Source organism: Condylura cristata, unplaced genomic scaffold (genome assembly GCF_000260355.1).
Source record: "Condylura cristata isolate star-nosed mole 26May11 unplaced genomic scaffold, ConCri1.0 scaffold00011, whole genome shotgun sequence".
NCBI classification, from domain to species: Eukaryota; Metazoa; Chordata; class Mammalia; order Eulipotyphla; family Talpidae; genus Condylura; species Condylura cristata.
Genome location: NW_004567112.1, coordinates 8254948 through 8273760, shown reverse-complemented (window position 1 = coordinate 8273760; position 18813 = coordinate 8254948). Strand labels below are relative to the sequence as shown.

Here is an 18813-nt window from a genome sequence, read left to right as displayed (position 1 = left end):
GAGTTCACGGTCACGCTCATGAAAGCGCTCATTGCATTCCTGTTCATTTCTCCGCTGGTCAGAAACAGACAAGAATATCTGTTTCCTTAGCCTTTTAGCTGAGAGATAAAACAGTCAACTAGTCAAGTTAGCTAGTGTGATCCATTTCTACATGCTTTGACAGGTTGAGACTTACAGCTTGCATAAGATTTGGAATCTGCTTGAAAAGCATCACCCTTATTGTTTCTGCTAGGGGAACACTTACGCCATAGCCACAGTCACACATGGCACCCTGCTGGGCACTCTCATGCTTGATGGCACTCAGAGCCAATCTTTGTCTGAAAAGTCCTGATGGAAATGTGCCCCCAACAGCATTAGGCCCATTTGTGGCTGTACTTCTCTGATTTTACAACCATGTATGACTTGACTATATTCTAGTTCAAAAAGTTTTGAATCTTGCTAATACTCAAAGCACATATTATTATTTAGCATAGCTTTCAGTGACTACTTTTTAGTTGACTCTGTTCAAGGGAGTGCTCGGCAAGAATAAATAAATCATAGTTGTCATCGGTATTACCATGAGAGAAAAGCCATGTTAATTTTCAGTTTAGCAGAAGAGAATATGACTTAGCAATGGTATCTTCGCTGCCATTCGATTTAATGTCTTATAAATCCTTAGTGATGTTATCTCATCTTCTTCCATTGTATCTGCCTGCAAAATAAGCCTTCTCTGAAAGCTTCATGACCTAACAAAAAAATAAGATGCATTGAGTCAGATGAATAATACGTGTGAAGGGTAAGCAATGCTTACTCAGTTCTTTCGACTATTGACTTAGCTAGGGAGTTAGCTCTGAGGTCATAATGTTTTCCTCCTTGGGAAGAGAAAAATTGTCAGAGTTACTAGCTAAGGTAGGAAACTTAAAAGGGAAAGTTATGGTCCTGAAAAGTACCCATTTTCTGGAACAGAGTGAGGGCAGTAGCATAGCATCTTCATGAAACCTGTGAGAAAACAACATATAGGTGTATGGTTGCTGTCTTAGTGTGGTGTGTATGCTTTGTCCAAAGTTCCTTTCTTTGCCATCGAGGGCACTTTTAATTGGATCAGGAATTGTGGCAGGGCAGGGTAAGCGGCCCAGATTCCCCTTCATGAGTGAGTTTTCATGGCTCACACTAGTTGCCTCTCCAGGACCCGCCTTCTGCTCATCAAACCATCCCTCCCTAAGCTGTCTCCCTAGGGACAGCCAGCACCCTTGGGGAGGCTCAAAGCCTGGCCTCTTGATTCTTGGGAGGCGAGGCCTCAGGTGTAACTGTGTCACACCTTGGCCAGTCTGTCTCTGCTCCTGTCACCTCACACAGATGTTCTTCGTGAAGGTGCTTCCCAACAAACTCCCTGCACACACGTCTCAGAGTGTCAGCACCTGTCTCCTCGGAAATATGAAAACCAACTTACTTCATGTGCACATTCTATGGGGGACATCTGACCATTGCCAAATTAACAATGATCACACACTGCCATCACTAAGTGGATGTTCTCGTCAACACTGTCGTGCCGTGTGATATGTGGCTTATTTCTGAATATCCCAGGGGATTGGTATTAGTCACAGTTTCAACCTGATACTTCGTTATCATTTCCAGAACACAGAAAGAGATGGCAATGGATCAACACACACTGGCTATTCCTTAGAGGTCAGACTGGGATTAGGGAGACAGCTCTGGTTTCTAGGCGCCACCATAATAACCTGTCACAGTCTGGGTGGATTAAAACTACAGAAATGTTTCTTTTCATTGTTCCGGAGGCAGAAGTCTGGAATGAAGATCCTAACAGGGCTGGCGCCTTCAGGAGGCCCAAGGGAGAACGTGTTCCAGGCATGTCTCCTGGTCTTGGCAACTGCTGGCAAACTTGGCATTTCTTGGCTGTAGACACAGCCACCGACACCACCTGTCTTCGCGTGGTGATCTCGTCTATGGGTGCTCTCTGTGTGTCCTGGCCTCTTCTTAGGAGGACACTGGGCCTGCCCTATCCTTGTCACCTCATCTTCATGTAGTCACACCTGGCAAGACCCTGTTTCCAAACACAGTCATCCTCTGAGGTTCTAGTCAGCGTGAACTTTCAGGGGCTATTGTTCAACTCACGGCCACAACCAAGTGAGGAAAAAACCCAAATCTGTCCCACTGGCACCGGTGTTCAGTGTGTTTGATTTAGTTAGTCACTTATTTTCCCTTGCCATCGTTGTTCAGTTTTGCTCACCAGGTGATTTCTCCACTCAGGGTTGTCCCTGTAGTTCTCCTGCCACTGTAGCACCCATGACCATCACCACAGCTCCTTGTACTCTTCCCTCCCCTGTTTCAATCCCTCTCTCTCATCCCCTTCCTTGTTATAGGCCTCACATCTATGGTCAGCTTCGGTTTTTGTCTTTTTCCTGGCCTTTTGTTGGGTTTCCCTATGTTCCCCCCGCCCCCCCATAATAGACCATCCAATCCTTGTCTTTTTCCTTCTGACTCGTTCCACTTAGCACAATGCCTCCCAGCTCCAGCCATGTGGCCACAAATGGCGCGAGCTTATTAACATTGCTGGTCACGAGTAGTGTTCCACGATGTATCTAGACCACCGCTTCTTGATCCGTTCTTCTGTTTGGGAGCATTTAGGTTGTTTCCATATCTTAGCTATATAAAAATTGCTGCAATAGTCATAGGAGTACAGATTCCCTTTCAAATTCGTGTTTTTGTGTTCTTCAGGTAGATTCCTAGTGATGAACTCACTGGATCATAAGGTAGACCCATTTTTAGTGTTTTCAGGATCCTCTGTGCAGTTCTCCATAGTCAGCCATCCTTTGTTAAAGGAAGCAGAAGAAGGGATCCTGGCTGGTGGCACAATAAGCTAGGGCACAGCACTGCCAGCTGGCCACAGCTGCTTCAGCTCAAATTCCATCCCCAGCCAGGGAGCTGACCCACATGGCACAGCAGACCTCTCCTGAATCACCCACTGCTCCCCTCAGCACTGTACATCATCAGTCTGCCTGTTCTGTTCCCTACTTTGTCTCCCCTCTCACTGTCCCTGCATCTCTGGACTGTACCCCAGTTCTGTATGCTTAAGTAAATAAATTTAAAAAAAGAAAGAAAGAAGAAAGCAGAAGAAGCCAGATGTGTGCAGTGCCACATCCAGTGACAGTGGGCATCCCCAGGGCTTAGGAGTCAGGTAAATGTAGGCTCACGAGGTTAGATGGTGAAGCAGCTTGAGTGACCGAGGGACGGAGCATTGCACATCCTTTGGCCATGAACTTTCAGTCATACTGGAGAAGGAACTTTGGGAGGAAAAAAATAGATTTGGGGAGATATTTGATTCACATCTGCATACTTTATTTTCTAAACCAACTGTGATGAGGAATGACCAGGATGGTTGAGAGGACCTGTGTCCTGCTGAAAGCATTCTCTGCCTGTTACACTTTCAGTTTTTCCCTTTCAATCTGCTTTATTGGAAATTTTAGTCTACTAGGTCACACAGAGACACATAAAGCCCATTTAGGAGCTCTTTCTAATGTCTACCCACAAGAGAGTGTCTTTGCTGAATAAGCAAAATGAGTTCCATAGAATGTTTGTCTTTCTGAGTGGCTTTCCCTCCTTGAGTTTTACACCTCTTGTGTCTATCAATGGTTATCATTTAAGTTGGATCCCAACTTAAATGCACAGATACTAAAATGCAAGTCCTGTGCATGAACGCACCCAGGATGGAAAGATGAGAAAAGATAGGGACATACAAACCTCCTTTACTGCCCTTCCTTGAATCACCAACACCAGGGGAAGAAGACTACTAGACAGAACCACATAAAGTGGTGGATATTCAACTGTTTTTGACAAACAATCCTATTTGCAAATAATTGACCTAATGTAAAAGTGGAAAGACCTACTTTTTTTTTTTTTTTTGGCCAGGCATTATGCTAAATGCCTTTTTCGTATATTATCCTTTATAACCCTTAGAGTAACCATGCAAGGTTGCTGTTAACAACCCTATTTTCCATATGAAGACGCTAAAGCACAGAAAAGTTAAATAATTTGGCCAGGATCCCATAAGATTTGAATCCAAGTCTGCTTAACAATAAAATCAATGTGCCTGATAAAGTATTTCTCAACTTACTAATAAGGTGATTCACAAATAATATTGTTATGTTCTTGAAATTGGCAAATCTACTTTACCAGGAACTTCCAGGGATACAGGAAGATAGTTACAAACTACCCACAAGGCTGTGGGCTTCAGGACTGATGCTGTGGCAGATGGGCGGAACCATGGCTGATGCCGAGGGCCACAGGTTCTGGCAGTGTGGGAGGGGGTGGGGGGCACTGAGGAGGACGAGACCCCTTCATGGAAGGTCATTTCAATCTTTGCATCACTGATCGGTTGTACCAAAAACCTACCTGTTAGCCATTAGCAACTGTGTAAACTTTAAGTCGCCTTTATATAAATAGACAAGTAAGCAAGAAGCAAGCTGGCATTGTGACTTTTTAGAAAAGCTCTCTCAGGCTACGACCATCATGTCTCACTCCAACATCAGCTGCAGCTCCGAGGGGCTGCTGTGTTGTAGAAACTGGTACCCTTAAGGGTGATCAGCACCATAGGTTATGTCTAGTATGTTAGAGTCTGGTTAAAAAACAGAGAAATGGACTGTTGTTTGAAAAGATTTCATGCTAGCTTTAAAAAAATAATCACTAAAATAGTAAAATCTTAGTTCATACAAGGTTGATACTAAGTTTTCTGTTAAAAGTTCTGTCTCCAGGTAGGTTTACTGATGGTAACAGTGCATGAAATTTGTAACAAGTCAAGTCAGCTCCTTCTTTCAGAGTTTTGTCCAAGCTTTTGTTACTTACAATAGGCTGAGATTGGTATAATGATCATCGTAGAAAGTCATTTATAATGCTGGATCTATTAACATTTGATTCCTCATTAAGAATATTGCCATATCTGCACTTTTATTCTTTCTGCTGACAGTTAGTTTTCACAGTGCTTCTTGATTTAGTTTTATGACTGAAGTTCTAGAAATAAATATTTTAATTTAATGTTCACTCAATAGAACAGAGTTGGCCAATATTTAGTAAGAGAGCACTGTGGGATTCTGAGAGAGAAGGTTTTCCTGTGTCTCTCTGGGGCAGTCGCACCGTGTCCCCAGGCAGGCGCACAGAGACCCATTGGGTGGGTCTCTGTCAGGTGCCAGGTGCCACCGACTCAGCAGGTGGTGACTTCTGCAGGGCAGCCAGGAAGTGTGCAGGGGCTGCCAGGCACCTGCTCTGTGGAGTCCCGTGTTCCTCTCTGGCCTCACCTCTGCTGCCTTCCGTGTGTGTTACACAAGGAAAGTGTATAGGCTTCCCCAGAGGCTGTGTGCTTGGACCTCTCTATGCTCTGCCAGAAATCTTTCCACATTCTCCCAGCGGGCTCCTACCGTCCTTGGGAAATAAAAATCTTTCTCTGAGAGAACAGCTCTGTCCCTCGTGGCCTCCCTTTGTTCCGCCCAGGTCTCAGGAACACATTTGATTGTCTCCTTTGGTCGTGGCTGTGGGTCCACCGGGCTGCCACACCTGGGCAGGTGCTTCGCTTCCCCGGAGGCTGGAGGGGCCAGGCGCTTCTACTACCTCTGGAGGGCAATGGCGGTGTCAGCGCCTGGCCCATAGCTGTCAGGCCGAGTGCGTTCTGGAACAGCCTCGCCAGGGAGTCATTCAAAAACCTTGACTTTCTAACATTCTTGCTTGTTTATATTTATCTGCTGAAGCTGAGCTTCTGTTTATAATTTTTGGCCACAAAATCTAGAGATTTATCTTATACACAGTTTGGCAAAGCAAAAGCCAGTGTCTGATTAGTCATAGAATATTCACTGCCGCCCTGTTTCAGATGCAAGAGGCCCCACTCCACAAGGCTCACGGTCAGGCTGGACGTGACCAGCAACAGAGAAGGAGACACACAGTGACTCTAGTAGGAAGTTTAGCGCTGAGGCCAGATGTTCCCCGCCTTACAGGCCATCAGTAAAATTCTCTTCTGGAGAACGTGTCCCTTAGCTTATTCCAGGGCATTAACAGATAATTTAAAAATATGGTTCCTGTCCTCAAATAGCTTAGTTGTCAGTTGAGCATATTGTTAAGTTGGAACCAAAAAATAAATATTTCCAAAGTAAAATGAGAATTGGGCACAATAATAAAATAATAATAGCTTACTCTTACCAAGTGCTTTAGGTATGTATGTGCAAAATCTCTAAATTCTGGGTATATATACACATACACAACACCGTATGTGAGTATATATGTGTGTTCCTCATAGCAACATTATGACAAAGGCACTGTTCGATCCACTTCACAGATGAGGAACTTGAGGCACAGAAAGATTATCCAATTTGACTAAGGTAGACCTAGTCAGCTATTTGGGTTAAAGTAGCTAGTTGCTAATGGTTCTCTCTTAACCACTACATTGTACTTCCTTTCATGAGCATAAAAGGAAAGCTGATATACTCCTAATTTTGGGGGCTGTCTGCTGAGTGGGGAGTCCTGGAATTTCCTGGGGTGAACGGGGCTGGCATCTTGCCAATAGAATATTTTGAGCCAGACCTTGCAGAATCAGTCAGTAGATGGAGTAGCCTGAACCAAAGTTGAGGACTGAATTTACGCAAAGTGGGGAGCCAGTTAATGTGGTAGGCACATTAATCGCTCGCACTTAGCAGGTTACCTTTTGAGACAAGAAAGGATTGTTCCGATTTTTAACTGAATGTATGAAATACAGTGATTAGGTTGTTTTTTTTGCACTGATTTCTGGAGAAAATTCCATGTTGTCAAAAATCTAATAACAACAATGATTTAATTGATCATCTGTTTTGAACTTTTGAAAAATATTATCAGGAATCAACTTTTGAAGATAATCTGTTTGCAGTAACTCTTGTCAACATTGATATTTATTGACCAACTCAGAGTAAATAATTATATGATAATAATAGCTCAAAAAGACACAATAATTTCAATCTCATTTTCTGGAACATAAACACCTATCAAAATAGGTAATAAAACTACTGCTATCATGCTATCACAATCTAGTCTCTTTCAGTCCCTAAGTCGGGACCACACAATTAGAATAATAGCAAAATGCAGTTCAACAGGATATTAGACTACAGATATAAATCTTAAATATGTGTGTACATGAGAGTGTGTCTGTGTGTGTCGGGAGAGGAGATTTTAAGCAGAGATTAAATACAGAAGAATTTCAACAAAAGAAAAAATATTTGGGACAGTATGAAAATTAAGTCTACAATTGGAATGCCTGTGGGACCCCAGCAGCAGTGTGCTGATTCTGAGAATATGTTTTACTCCTTTACCTGTTCCCACAAGTCATACTTTATTCTCTTTGAACCCGCTTCTAATTCAGTTTAACTCTGGTTTCAAGAGTGTCCATCATCTTAATTTCCTTTATGAATATGAGTTTTTCCTTCTAACCAGTAAAACTAACCAATGTGTTTTATTACCTTTATAATTTTGTACAAAACAAAGTGTGAAGGAGAAACTATGATTTTCACTTTCATTTTTTCCCATGACTCAACAATGAAATCAGGAAATCTGTTTTTGAGATCAAGAATCAACACACTTGATTAGCTGTGAACTAAACTATCAGACCAACTTAATTTGATACTCAGTAAATTAATTCTGTTTTACTAATGTGACTAAAAACTAAATTTCACATCAATGTAAACACTCATTAAACTGCAAATACCAAGTCATGCAAGCTGTTGAAAAACTCATTTTTATTTATAGATGGATTCTGATAAGAATAGCATTAAAAGTGTTTTAGTAGGGAACTGTTAGAGTGATTAATGTGCAGTTGTTTGCATTTTTAATATTTCACTCATATATCAGATTAGTATTTGTGCACACTGTCAGACTTTATTCTGTCTTTGTCAAAACACTTATTACTGCTGACAGGTATAACATATCCATCCGCATTAATCCTTAATTCCTTGATTCAATTTTCTAATTGCTTTTTTGGCATGCGATAGTGGCCATTTAGTCTTGTGTGATATATTCATCATATGGTTTAATAATGTGCTTTAAAAAATTAGATGTGTCATTTAAAGTACCTGAACAGGAGAAAAAATTGCTAAGGTTGAGAACTTAAAATTTCACTCTAGTTAAAGTATTAGATATTGGCATGTCACACATTCAAGTGGTTGTCTATAAATCATAGTCACAGAATGTTCAAGACTAAAGAGATCCTAAAAGTCATCCATCCTACTTGTTCACTTCCCTGTTGGGGAAGTGACTTAGTATCATGCCCACAATTACACAAGCAGAGATGGTTTTAGAACCATCTCTGTGTTCATGTTCTGAACACTGGCCCAAATAGGCCAGGTATATACCTATAATTTTTATAACTGAGAAGTTAGATCTACCATTAATAACCAACTGGAGAGAATAAGAAAATTGTTGGCTTCCTAAACTATGTATTTACAGAATGTGTTAGGAACCAAGAAATTAAAATCCATACATCTGAGTCCCACTCATGGACTTGCCCATACTGGCTGTTGTTACCCCGAAAATTTTATCTAACACTTGAATTTCTGTTCTTCATCTGTGTAAAATAAAGAAGAACTCAGTAACGCATATAAAAGACTTGCACAGCATTGGGTGCCTAGCACCTCTTTCATGAATGCTAACATTATTTTCCAGTTTATTTTTTTATCATAATTATGATCATTTTCTTAACAAGAAGGCTATTCAGTTGGAACCATCACAGTTAAGGAAATAGGATCTAAACACATCAGCCTAACAAAAGGCCCACCTCAATTTTTCATTGCTTTATTATCTCTTTAGTACCCATAATTGGGATGGAAACTGAATCATCTCATCAGTCATTTCATTTCTTGACACTTGATTGTTCATTCACTTACCATGTGTAAAACACACTGTGGTAGACAATTATAGGAGGCAGAGAAGAACCCAATGTGGTACCTACCTTAGAGGAGTAGGGGTCTAATAGAGACATACACCATGGGTATCAACACCTATACTAAAGAGTAGTCTTTCAGACTGAGAAGTGGGTGTAGGGGCTATGGATATGAGTAAGTAACTGGCCCCACCTTTAAGGAATGTGTTAGATGAGGAGATAAGACATTTATTTTCTAACTGCCATTCTAGGGGGAAAACAGAGGGCGATGAAAGGCACAACTAACGAGGGAGGTGCCTTAGACCAGAGAAGTCTCTGTGGGTGAATTGGCTTCAGGAAACAATACAATTTCAGGAAAGCTAGACACCAGTATGTAGGATATGCTCATCCAAGGGGATATTGTCAGTGAAGAAGGCACAGATTCAGGAAGGCATAATTTTTGGCACAGTGGTTGACGGTGAATACTTACCAGGACCAAGACACAGAGCTTGTGCAGAATGAGTTCAGGTGTGGGAAGATACACAATCCGGGCGATACTGAAATGCCTTTTTAGACTCCATGTAACACAAATGGCAACCCTTGACCTATTTTGTCCCAAAGACATGTATTTTGGCAGCAAAAAAAAAAATTGTGATTTGATGTTTTAAAAGAAATTTTATATTTTCAGTTCACTGTAGTGCCACCATTTTTGTTATTCTTTTGAGATGGTAGGTAAGACAATCTTGCTGCCATTCAAGATGGCATGCATGGGGGTTAGTTAGATCTACCTGCTGGGAAGCTGGACTTCATGGATCCGTTTTGTCATGCATTAGGTTTGTGGCCTTATGTAAGTCACTTATACTTGTTGAGCTTCAGTTTCATCATTTGTAAAGTGGAAATAGTCCCTAACATATGCGGCAGGATAGAGCCATCTAAACAAGTCTCATGGTGCCAGGGGTCCTGTAAACACTGAGTCAGTGTCAGTTGTCATTAACCATGCACCTGGACCTTGAAGGCATTTGAGTTTGCAAGCTCTGCTAAAAGCTGTTGTGAAAGGAAATAACATATTTTCTTGTATTTTGACTCCTAGAGTACTGGTCTAAGCCCTGCTTAAATTGTAATGACTAATCCAGGGCCTCGGCTAATTCTGGTAATTGTCTTGAATCCTCAGCTGCTGGTATTAGTTGCCAGTGATGAGCTCCAGTGTAATTTCCAGAAGTGAACCATTTACTCATCCACTCACTCTTGAGTGAGCCAATGGAATAACGGAATCAAAGCCAGCTTTTAATGTGGCATCTTCCGAACAGTCAGCGATTGTTATAGAATAACCCCTAGGTGGGATGATGGTTTCACTGTCAGAACATGTGCATTTTGAACGTGAACATTCTTACACTTCCAAAAGCTTCTCTGGTAGCTGGATAGTCTTCAATAAAATGAAAAATGGGAAGAGTTTAACACATCTGTTGCCCCCTAAAAAACCAAAACAAACACACACCAACAACAAAAAACCACAAGAACATGATAATGTGAGGATAATCTTTTCAAAAGTACTAGAGTGAACAAAACAAGTCTTTTGTACAAGTGCTATGCACTTAATAAACATGAGCTGCTAATTACGTAACTGTCAGTGGTGTTTTCTGACACATTCCAACCCTAGCTTCTTGCATTACAGCAAATATGAAAGTGCCTGGAAGTAAATCACAGTTGCTGAGTGCTGTGGGCAAACAAACCCAGGCCTTATCTCTTTCAAAGCAGCCATAGAAAATGCATGATAAATTGCATAGTTCAGTGAACACGTTTTGTCATTGTGAAGTGATTTTGATTCATGGTGATGTATTTATCGTGGAACAACTGACAATGCTGAAGGTATCAGAAGTATCATTCATGGGGGTCTTGATATTTTTTTTCACAAAATTCATATGCTTTGAAATTCTTACGCTTCTAAGTATATTCAATTCTTTACTGAAAGTAAGATTTTTCACAAATTCTTAGAAATATTTTTTTAATTATGTGAATTCCTATTAGAAGTGTCAAAGAACTATGCTAGTCAATAACATTTTAACTATAATGAATAATTCATTTTTTTGTTAATATCCTTTTTTGAAAAATTTCATAGCTAAAAATAGTCAATAGTATAAGCCAACTTGATGTTAAAAAGAAATTTCTGGTTTTTTTTTTTTTTTTTTGCACAATAACAGTAGAATTAAGAGTGAGAGAATTACATTAAGAAAGATTTTGCAGAAGTGGCTTTTGTACATAATTCCTTTTCTCCATGGCCAAGATTACCTATTGTTCTGTCTTTATTTCTTGCTGAGTCACTGAAGTTAAAGTATTAAATAGTTAAATCATTTTTCACCTAAACTTTAGTTTATTCAATTCTGATTTTTCTCTCCACTTGTGTTTTGGCTTTCAGTATTTGATTGTTAAAAATCTCTTCTTCTAGTGTCAAAACTGCAGAAAGATAGCCTGACACACGAAAACTGATGCGCCCTCTGGATGTTTATTTATTTTTTTATAGAACCTTTAAACTAAAGACAACCGTGTCTCAAGTGGTTGTTTTGTTTCACATGATTTCGTTATCTGCGCTTATTTTTGTAACCAAGTACCTTAACACTGGGGATTCTGCTGCATAGTGATCATCACTACATTGAGAGCTTAAACATAATGAAAACCTTGGCTAGTGGTAAGAAAGAGAAATTATTTGTTAAGCATATTAGAAGGGGCTTTGGAATTTCTAATATATCACCATCACTGGGACCTGAATTCATTTTATTTTCTCTTAGTATATTTTAACCAATTGACCTTTACATATACTTTGCATTTATTAAATTAGAATAAATTTCAGTAACCTAGAAATGTGGTTTGAAACATTCATAGTATTTTTCTTTTAGCCTTGGAGTATGACAAGCCTATTCTCTAAATATTTACATCATTGGAGAATATCTATGTACATATGCTGATTTTGGCTTAACATTTTCAAAAATAAGTCTGTTAAATTAAATGTAAGCTTTCCAGCATCAAACCGTAGATCACGCCACTTGATACAAATATTGCCACCTGCCTTACAGTGTTTTCCTGAAAGATTTTTATGCCCTTTGCTTCTGTCTCCCTGGTCACTTTCACCTTTCGATTATAAAGTCCCAAAATGTATCTATAGGAGGATGATTTTAAAACACAAGATTTATGTTGCTATAAAGGAGAAATCCTTTATAACCACATAAAACCATTGTCACCAGAAATATCAACCTAAGTTTTACATGAAAGAGGACATATTTTATCTTTAATGCCTCGTTAAACTTTCTGGAAAACGGTAGTTTTCTAAAATATCCTGGGTGAATGACTACATATGTCTGTGTTTCTTCTGAAAAGTTCAAATATCAGTGAAGAAAACTAACAATTCAATTTGCTTTAATAATTAGAGCAGAGGTGCTTTTCTTCTATTTAATTTTGCTTTTGTGCTTCAATATTGCCTTGATGCATCAACCATGTCTTTCTTGCAGTTTTCTTTGAGTGAAATAGCCAAGCCCACCACCACTCCCCAGTTACCATGATATCCTGTTTTAGAGGTGACATTGTGTGATACTCAGATTCCTCCTGCCTATGTGTGTGCTTGCACACACACAGACATACCTGTATATGCACAGGTCATGCGGCTTCACACCTGAGTATGCAGGTGCACAGGGCTGTGGGTACAGGTTTGTGCCTACATACACATGCGAGGTAAGCTGCACTGTGGTTAAGAACATTAACTGCTTGAGTTTGAATCCAGCCATACTACTTCCTAGGAATATGAATTTGAGCAAATCTTTTTATCCTCTTAGTTCAGTGTTGATAGATTTAAATAGGTGACTCTGTAAAGAATTTTGAAGATCCAATCCATGGTTTGCAGCTAACAAAATACTAGCTACTACCATTGTATGGTGATATCTTCATTTATTCTATTTTATTCCTAAACTCATTTATACACTGGTACATTGGTGCAATCATTACATATGTATTTCATTGAAATGACATTAAAGATAGGCTGACAGACTATTTCAGACTAATCATTTAATTAAGTAGGCTGTATTATATAATGCATCATTGATGAGGGGAAACAGTCATAAAGAATGGAAGTGGCATAATTTTGTGCACACAGATCACCCATCAAACACTGTGAAGTGTGTTCATTTATTGAAATATGGGACCATTGTGCATCCACTGTTGAGAACTCATGTCCACTCAAAGACTGGCCTAGTGGTGTTGATAGCAGTTTTATTCACAACTACCAAAGCTTGGAAGCAACTAAGAAGACCTTCAATGGAATAAGTTGTGGTACATCCAGACAGGAAAATGTCACCTGCACTAAAATAAAATAAAGATATCAGGGCATGAACAATTGGAACAGAAACTTAAATGCATCTTTTAAAAGCGAAGACATAAATCTGAAAAGACTAAATACTCTCAGACATTGAAAGGCAACATTATGAAGACAGTAAAAAGATGCCTTGTTTCCGGGAGTTTAAGGTGGGAGAGGCGTGACTAGGTGGAGCACTGAGGGTTTTTAGGGCGGTGAAGCTGCTCTGTGAGGCTCTAAGGTAAACATATGTGTTTACCTGTGTCCAACCCACGGAGTGTACACCACCAAGCCTGAACCCTTCCTGCAACTGCAGGGTCCAGGTGATTTCAGTGCAAGTTTTTCAGTTGTAAATAATCCTCTGGTGGGATGTGGACAGGCAGGGCTGTGCAAGCAGAGGTGAGGAGTCTGGAAAATCACTCTGCCTTCCTTTTAATTTTGCTGGAAACCTAAAGTTTCTCTTCAAAAATAATTCTATGAAAGAGACTAGCAAGATAAAAATAGAACAAAGCAAAGAGAACTTTTTCAAAAATTGCAAAAACATCTACCAATATATAACTAACTCCCCAAGAAAAATGTCATCTAAATGTTAATGACCATCACTACCAAGTCTTGCTTATTGCTACAATAAAGTAGTCAATTTAATGATTTTTTTAAAGATGACACATGGTGTGTCTCCCGCCACTAGAAAAGTACAGTTTAGGAGAAGCTGGATTTGCAGTGCCATGCTAATTATGCACATTTCAAGTGAGTTTTCTTTTACAGGGAGCTCCGAAACCTATAGCCATTGAGCCGTGTGCCGGGAACAGAGCCGCTGTCCTCACTGTGTTTCTTTGTCTCCCGAGAGGACTTTCAGGTACCCCTCCACCTGGGCAGTCAGGTAAGAGGAATGATCTTCCCCCGAAAAGCATGGATGCGTCTGCAGTGCTATAAATTCAGATTTGCCTAAGTTTTTCTTAAAAACACACATTGAGTATATGTGTGTGTACGATTTGTAACTATCACTGGCAGGACATGCAAGGTCTTGACCTTCTGGGCCAGGTCTTTCCCAGTGTATGTGCGGTGTAGGATGTCACGGTAGGATCATGATTGGAAGTTTGCTTCATTATTACAAAACAGAAACTGGGGAACTTCTTGCATGTTTGGAATATTGAGTGGCATCAGGGGTGATAGCTTGATGCCTCCAGTCCACTGTGTTCAAGGCACATTCTACATTGGCTGCCCAAGTATCTCCTGACATTCAGGCACCAGCAGCAAAGTCTTCCCTCCAAAAAAGACATGGTCTTGTTTTCAGCACCAGACAAGTGCAGTTTACAGGCCAGAGGACCCTTTGTGTCTGATTCTCCTTTTTGTACATGAACAAAATATTTTCAATGTGCAGGTAACTCTATACGTATGTTCTCTTAAAGGCTTCCCATCGCTGTGATGTCCATGTTGTAACCATGCCCTGCGTCGAGTTTGGCTTGAAAATTAAATCACAAAACATGCTTATTTCTCTCATTTACAAATCCTAACTCATCCACTTGAGGTTTCTAATTTGTCTGTCCTCAATCATTTCTTTATCTAACTCTTTGTGAAGTGGGTGTTTACTGAGGGGAAGGGTAACTTCAAATCTATCTTGCACTTCATTTTCTCTTACTATAAAATAAAGTGCCAGAGGTATGGCACTTTAAAAGATGTAGGTAAACCAAACCCCAGCAATGACATGACCATGGTCAACATTTCCTGCCCAAGAGCCAATATGCCTTCTCAATAGTCACTGGAACATTTCTTTACCTAACTCAATCATTTCTTTTTCTAACTCTTTGTGAAGTGGGTGTTTACTGAGGGGAAGGGTGACTTCAAATCTATCTTGCACTTCAGTTTCTCTTACTATAAAATAAAGTGCCAGAGGTATGGCAGGTTCTCAAAAATAATAATTGATACTGCACCTGCCAACACCCTTCACCCCAACTTAGCTTATCTTCTCTTCATTTCCTACTTATTCTGGACCTTCCTCTTCACTGTCTTGATGTGTGTCCAACCAGGCCCCAAAGTGGAAGCCACACTACCGTGAACTTTGCAAGCATAGGATATCGGTCTAAGAAAATGTTGTCCACACGGGCACAGAGGAGTCTCATCATCTCTGGGGTAGTCATTTATGGTACCTGATGATATCTTGTTACAGGAATGCTTATTCAGAGCTCATTTGTAAGGTGTTTATGCAGAGAAATAAACATTCTCTGCATCTTCTCATCCACTGAGTGAATGCCTCCTTCTCCTTTCAGAATCACCAAGGTAAATGGGATGCAATAAGTAAAATAGTTTGGCATCGTTCAGATGAGATGGATAATTATAGGTACAGAGCCCAGCTAATGGAAGGGTTGTTTTAAGACTGGGATGATTTCCAAAACAAACACTTCGCTAATGAAAACAAGTCTGTGATACATACCAAGGTTCTTCTAGATCCTTGACAAGATGACGTACTGAAGGGCAGACAGAAGGCAACCGCTAGTACACCATCCCTTTGACCTTTGAAATCTTTTTGGCAGATATAAAAAAGCCAAGCAGCAGTGTGGACCATTACCTCAGCCATGTTTTATTACAGGTGCCTTATGATTACTAATGGTAACACCATCTAAGATATGCAGAGGGTTTTACTCCTTAAAAGGGGTTTTCCTATTTTTTGCATTTGCCTGATGAAAATCCTACATAAGATAGATAGTCCAAAACACACTTTATAAATGAAGGCATCAAGGCATAGGAGTCTCTGTATTTCTACACTCAAGGGGTAATTGGTGAGATACTAAAGTATAGAGCAAAAGAACAAAAAACATTACTGCCAACATTCTAGATAATTCTTCCAGGTGATGTGTAACAGAAAGTTTATTTCTCTGTAATCCACAGCCCATGTCTTCACAATTCAAACATTTAGAGGAGTACTGGAAATGTCTGTTGGGTTGGTACAAGTAGGTAAAACCTTGAGTTAACCCATTATACTTTCTCCAAAGCCTGTAGATTTTACTGTGATGAATGTCAGTCTACATAATTCTGGGTGACCTTTTTCTCATTTAAAAAAAAAAAGTAACTTTTTTTTTGGTTGTTTACTTAGGAGTAGAAGTACTTTTCTATTTTACTTTGCAAAATAATTTATTATCTATCTGAAGTCTACTTGGAAATGCATCAAAAGAAAATGATGTTGATGGTAAGATGGACAGATAGGTTGTAAAATAAGTTAAATAAATGTTAATGATATAATCTAGGTGCAGGGAATACTGGTGTCCATTGCAAAGTTCTTTCCAGTTTTCATTAGGAGAAAATAAAACTCTTGACCTCACTGTCAAAAAAAGTTACAGTATCTCTAGAGAAAGTTTTTCAGATTCTGCACCTGGGTTTTCCCTGAGAAAGGAAAATGCTGATTCCAGTATCCAGAGTAATGAATTTTTTCCCCTACTCTTCATGAAAATGTTAGGTATGCCCACAGTCAATTGGAACTTGACATTGTAGCATCTGATACTTGAGAAGTGTGTTCCAGTGACTATTGAGAAGGGGTATTGGCTCTTGGGCAGAAATGTTGACCATGGTCATGTCATTGCTGGGGTTTGGTTTACCTACATCTTTACAGGATGTCCATCTGTCTGTCTGTGCTTATAACAGTATCCTGCATGGAGCTGCAGTTTATAAATGCTTTGGACAATGATGATAGAATCCAAGAGTGGCCCCTTGCACCCGTGAGTCTCTGCCAGTGACAATCCCATGAGAATTCACCACTGTTTCCCACATTGCTTGCCTAGGAACCTCAAGTTCTGAAGAGTCTCCTTTCACTTGGGTGCAGGCTCAGATGTGCAAGGAGGTTGAGAAGGCAAGAACAGGGAACTTTCTGGACAGGCCTGCTCACTCCATGCCCACAGTGTGAAGGGCCCAGGGGCCCTTCTCCCTGCTAGAGAACTGTTTGTGTCCCTAGATATCAGCATATCTACTCAAGGATTCATTAACAGTAATTATTAGATTAGATGTCCTCTTGCAGTTCTGTGCATGATCTCAAAAGTTTTTATCAGGCATTTCTGAAATGTAGCTTCCTAAATGTCGAGTGATACTTTTCATAATGCACTCCTCATTACTGTGAATAAAAGCATTTAAGGGAAGGGCAAGTTTGTAAATTATGAGGAGGCAGGAGCACCCTCACCATGCTGGCTTTCCTCAAAAAAATGAATTTCAGCACTAATAAGTGAGTGATTCAGAGACAGGCTGGTGCTATTTTGGTTATTAGATAACCAAATAGATACTTTTAGAAGTAGCCGTTGGTATTTGTTGGTGTTTAAAATATGGCGCTGTTTTGGGTTGCATTCTCTCTTCACCAGGGTTATTCCGATAATAATAGACACAGCCCTTTTAGTGTCAGAACATTAGACACAGCTCTCCTATTAACAGAGGTTTGTCCTTCAGATTATCCCAAGCATTAATTCCTTTTAATATCATGAATGTAGGTGTTTGTGAGCAACTCTCCCAGTAGGTGGCTTACAAAAGTAAAAGCAAAAGGTTTGAAATAGGCTTTTTGGCATTCCTGGAGCTGACTAATTTAAGTTTCCTGCCCCACCAACCTGCTGCTTCATTCCTGTATTTCCTGTGAGCATCTCTGCAGGCTCTCTCGGATTAATGTCGATTTCTGCTGTGGACACATAAACACTCAATAGGCGCGTTCTCTTCTGACCTCAGAGTGGTTAGGGGTGGGAAGAGCACAAGGTCTACAATGATGCTGCATGGCTAAATTGGTGGTGAGAATTTCATGGGGGGCTACACCCAAGATGATAAAGCATACATTGTATAAAAATAGGTGTCATACAAAAAATAAACACAATAGTAACAGATTATTTTTAAAAAGGAATAAAAAAAGAAAAGCTGACATCCCCATGAAAACAGGACATCGAGTAACTGCTGCATGACACTCAACAACCATGATTTTTTCCTATCACTTGGGACAGCTCGGTCCCCAAGTGTTTTAGAGTCACATTAAGATGAAATGTGGACAAAGTAAATAGAGCTCTTCAAAAGCATGAATTGAAAATGATAATGACTGCTGCCACTCTGATCGAGGAATATGGATTTTGTAGCTTATGGGTTCTTACTAATAAGAAGGAAATTAACTTTTCTCCGTGGATTAAAAATCCCAGTGGTTCAGATGTCCACTGCCCAAGAAGGTGACCTGCTACAACTGGAAGTAGAGTTTTCCCTGAAGTTGCCTCATATTTGATTGATTCTAACATTCACAAAAAGAATAATTTTAAAAAGTCTGAGTTTGGTAATTATTTCCTTGAGGTTTGGACTGTTTGGCAGGATCACCCTATTACTTCGACATATCTAGAAATACTGTTAAATAGTAAAAGTATAGTCTCTCATCCTGTCATATGAGATGCGTGCGTACAGTGTGTGCCTCTGTGCCCATGTTCACAAAATACTGAGCAGAGGACACTTTGGCTTAAGTAACTGAAAAGAGGTGACAGAGAGAGAACTAGTAATTCTGAGCATTGTTTTGGGTGCTTTGTTGATGTTCTTGGGTTGACCCCTCAAAGACTCTAATGAAGTAGCTACTATTATCCCACTTTTGAAAATTAAAAAAGCCCTGAGACTTTTTTTTTTT

The 18813-nt window shown here is 39.9% G+C and overlaps 1 protein-coding gene across 1 annotated transcript in view; it reads left to right on the top strand.

Moving 5' to 3' along the window:
• The window catches only part of ATRNL1 (attractin-like 1), a 426906-nt gene that overhangs the window by 325620 nt on the left and 82473 nt on the right, over positions 1 to 18813 (top strand). The window contains exon 28 of the mRNA XM_004680415.2: positions 13962 to 14076. Coding sequence (XP_004680472.1) covers positions 13962 to 14076 — 115 coding nt within the window. The remainder of the gene's footprint in view (positions 1 to 13961; positions 14077 to 18813) is intronic.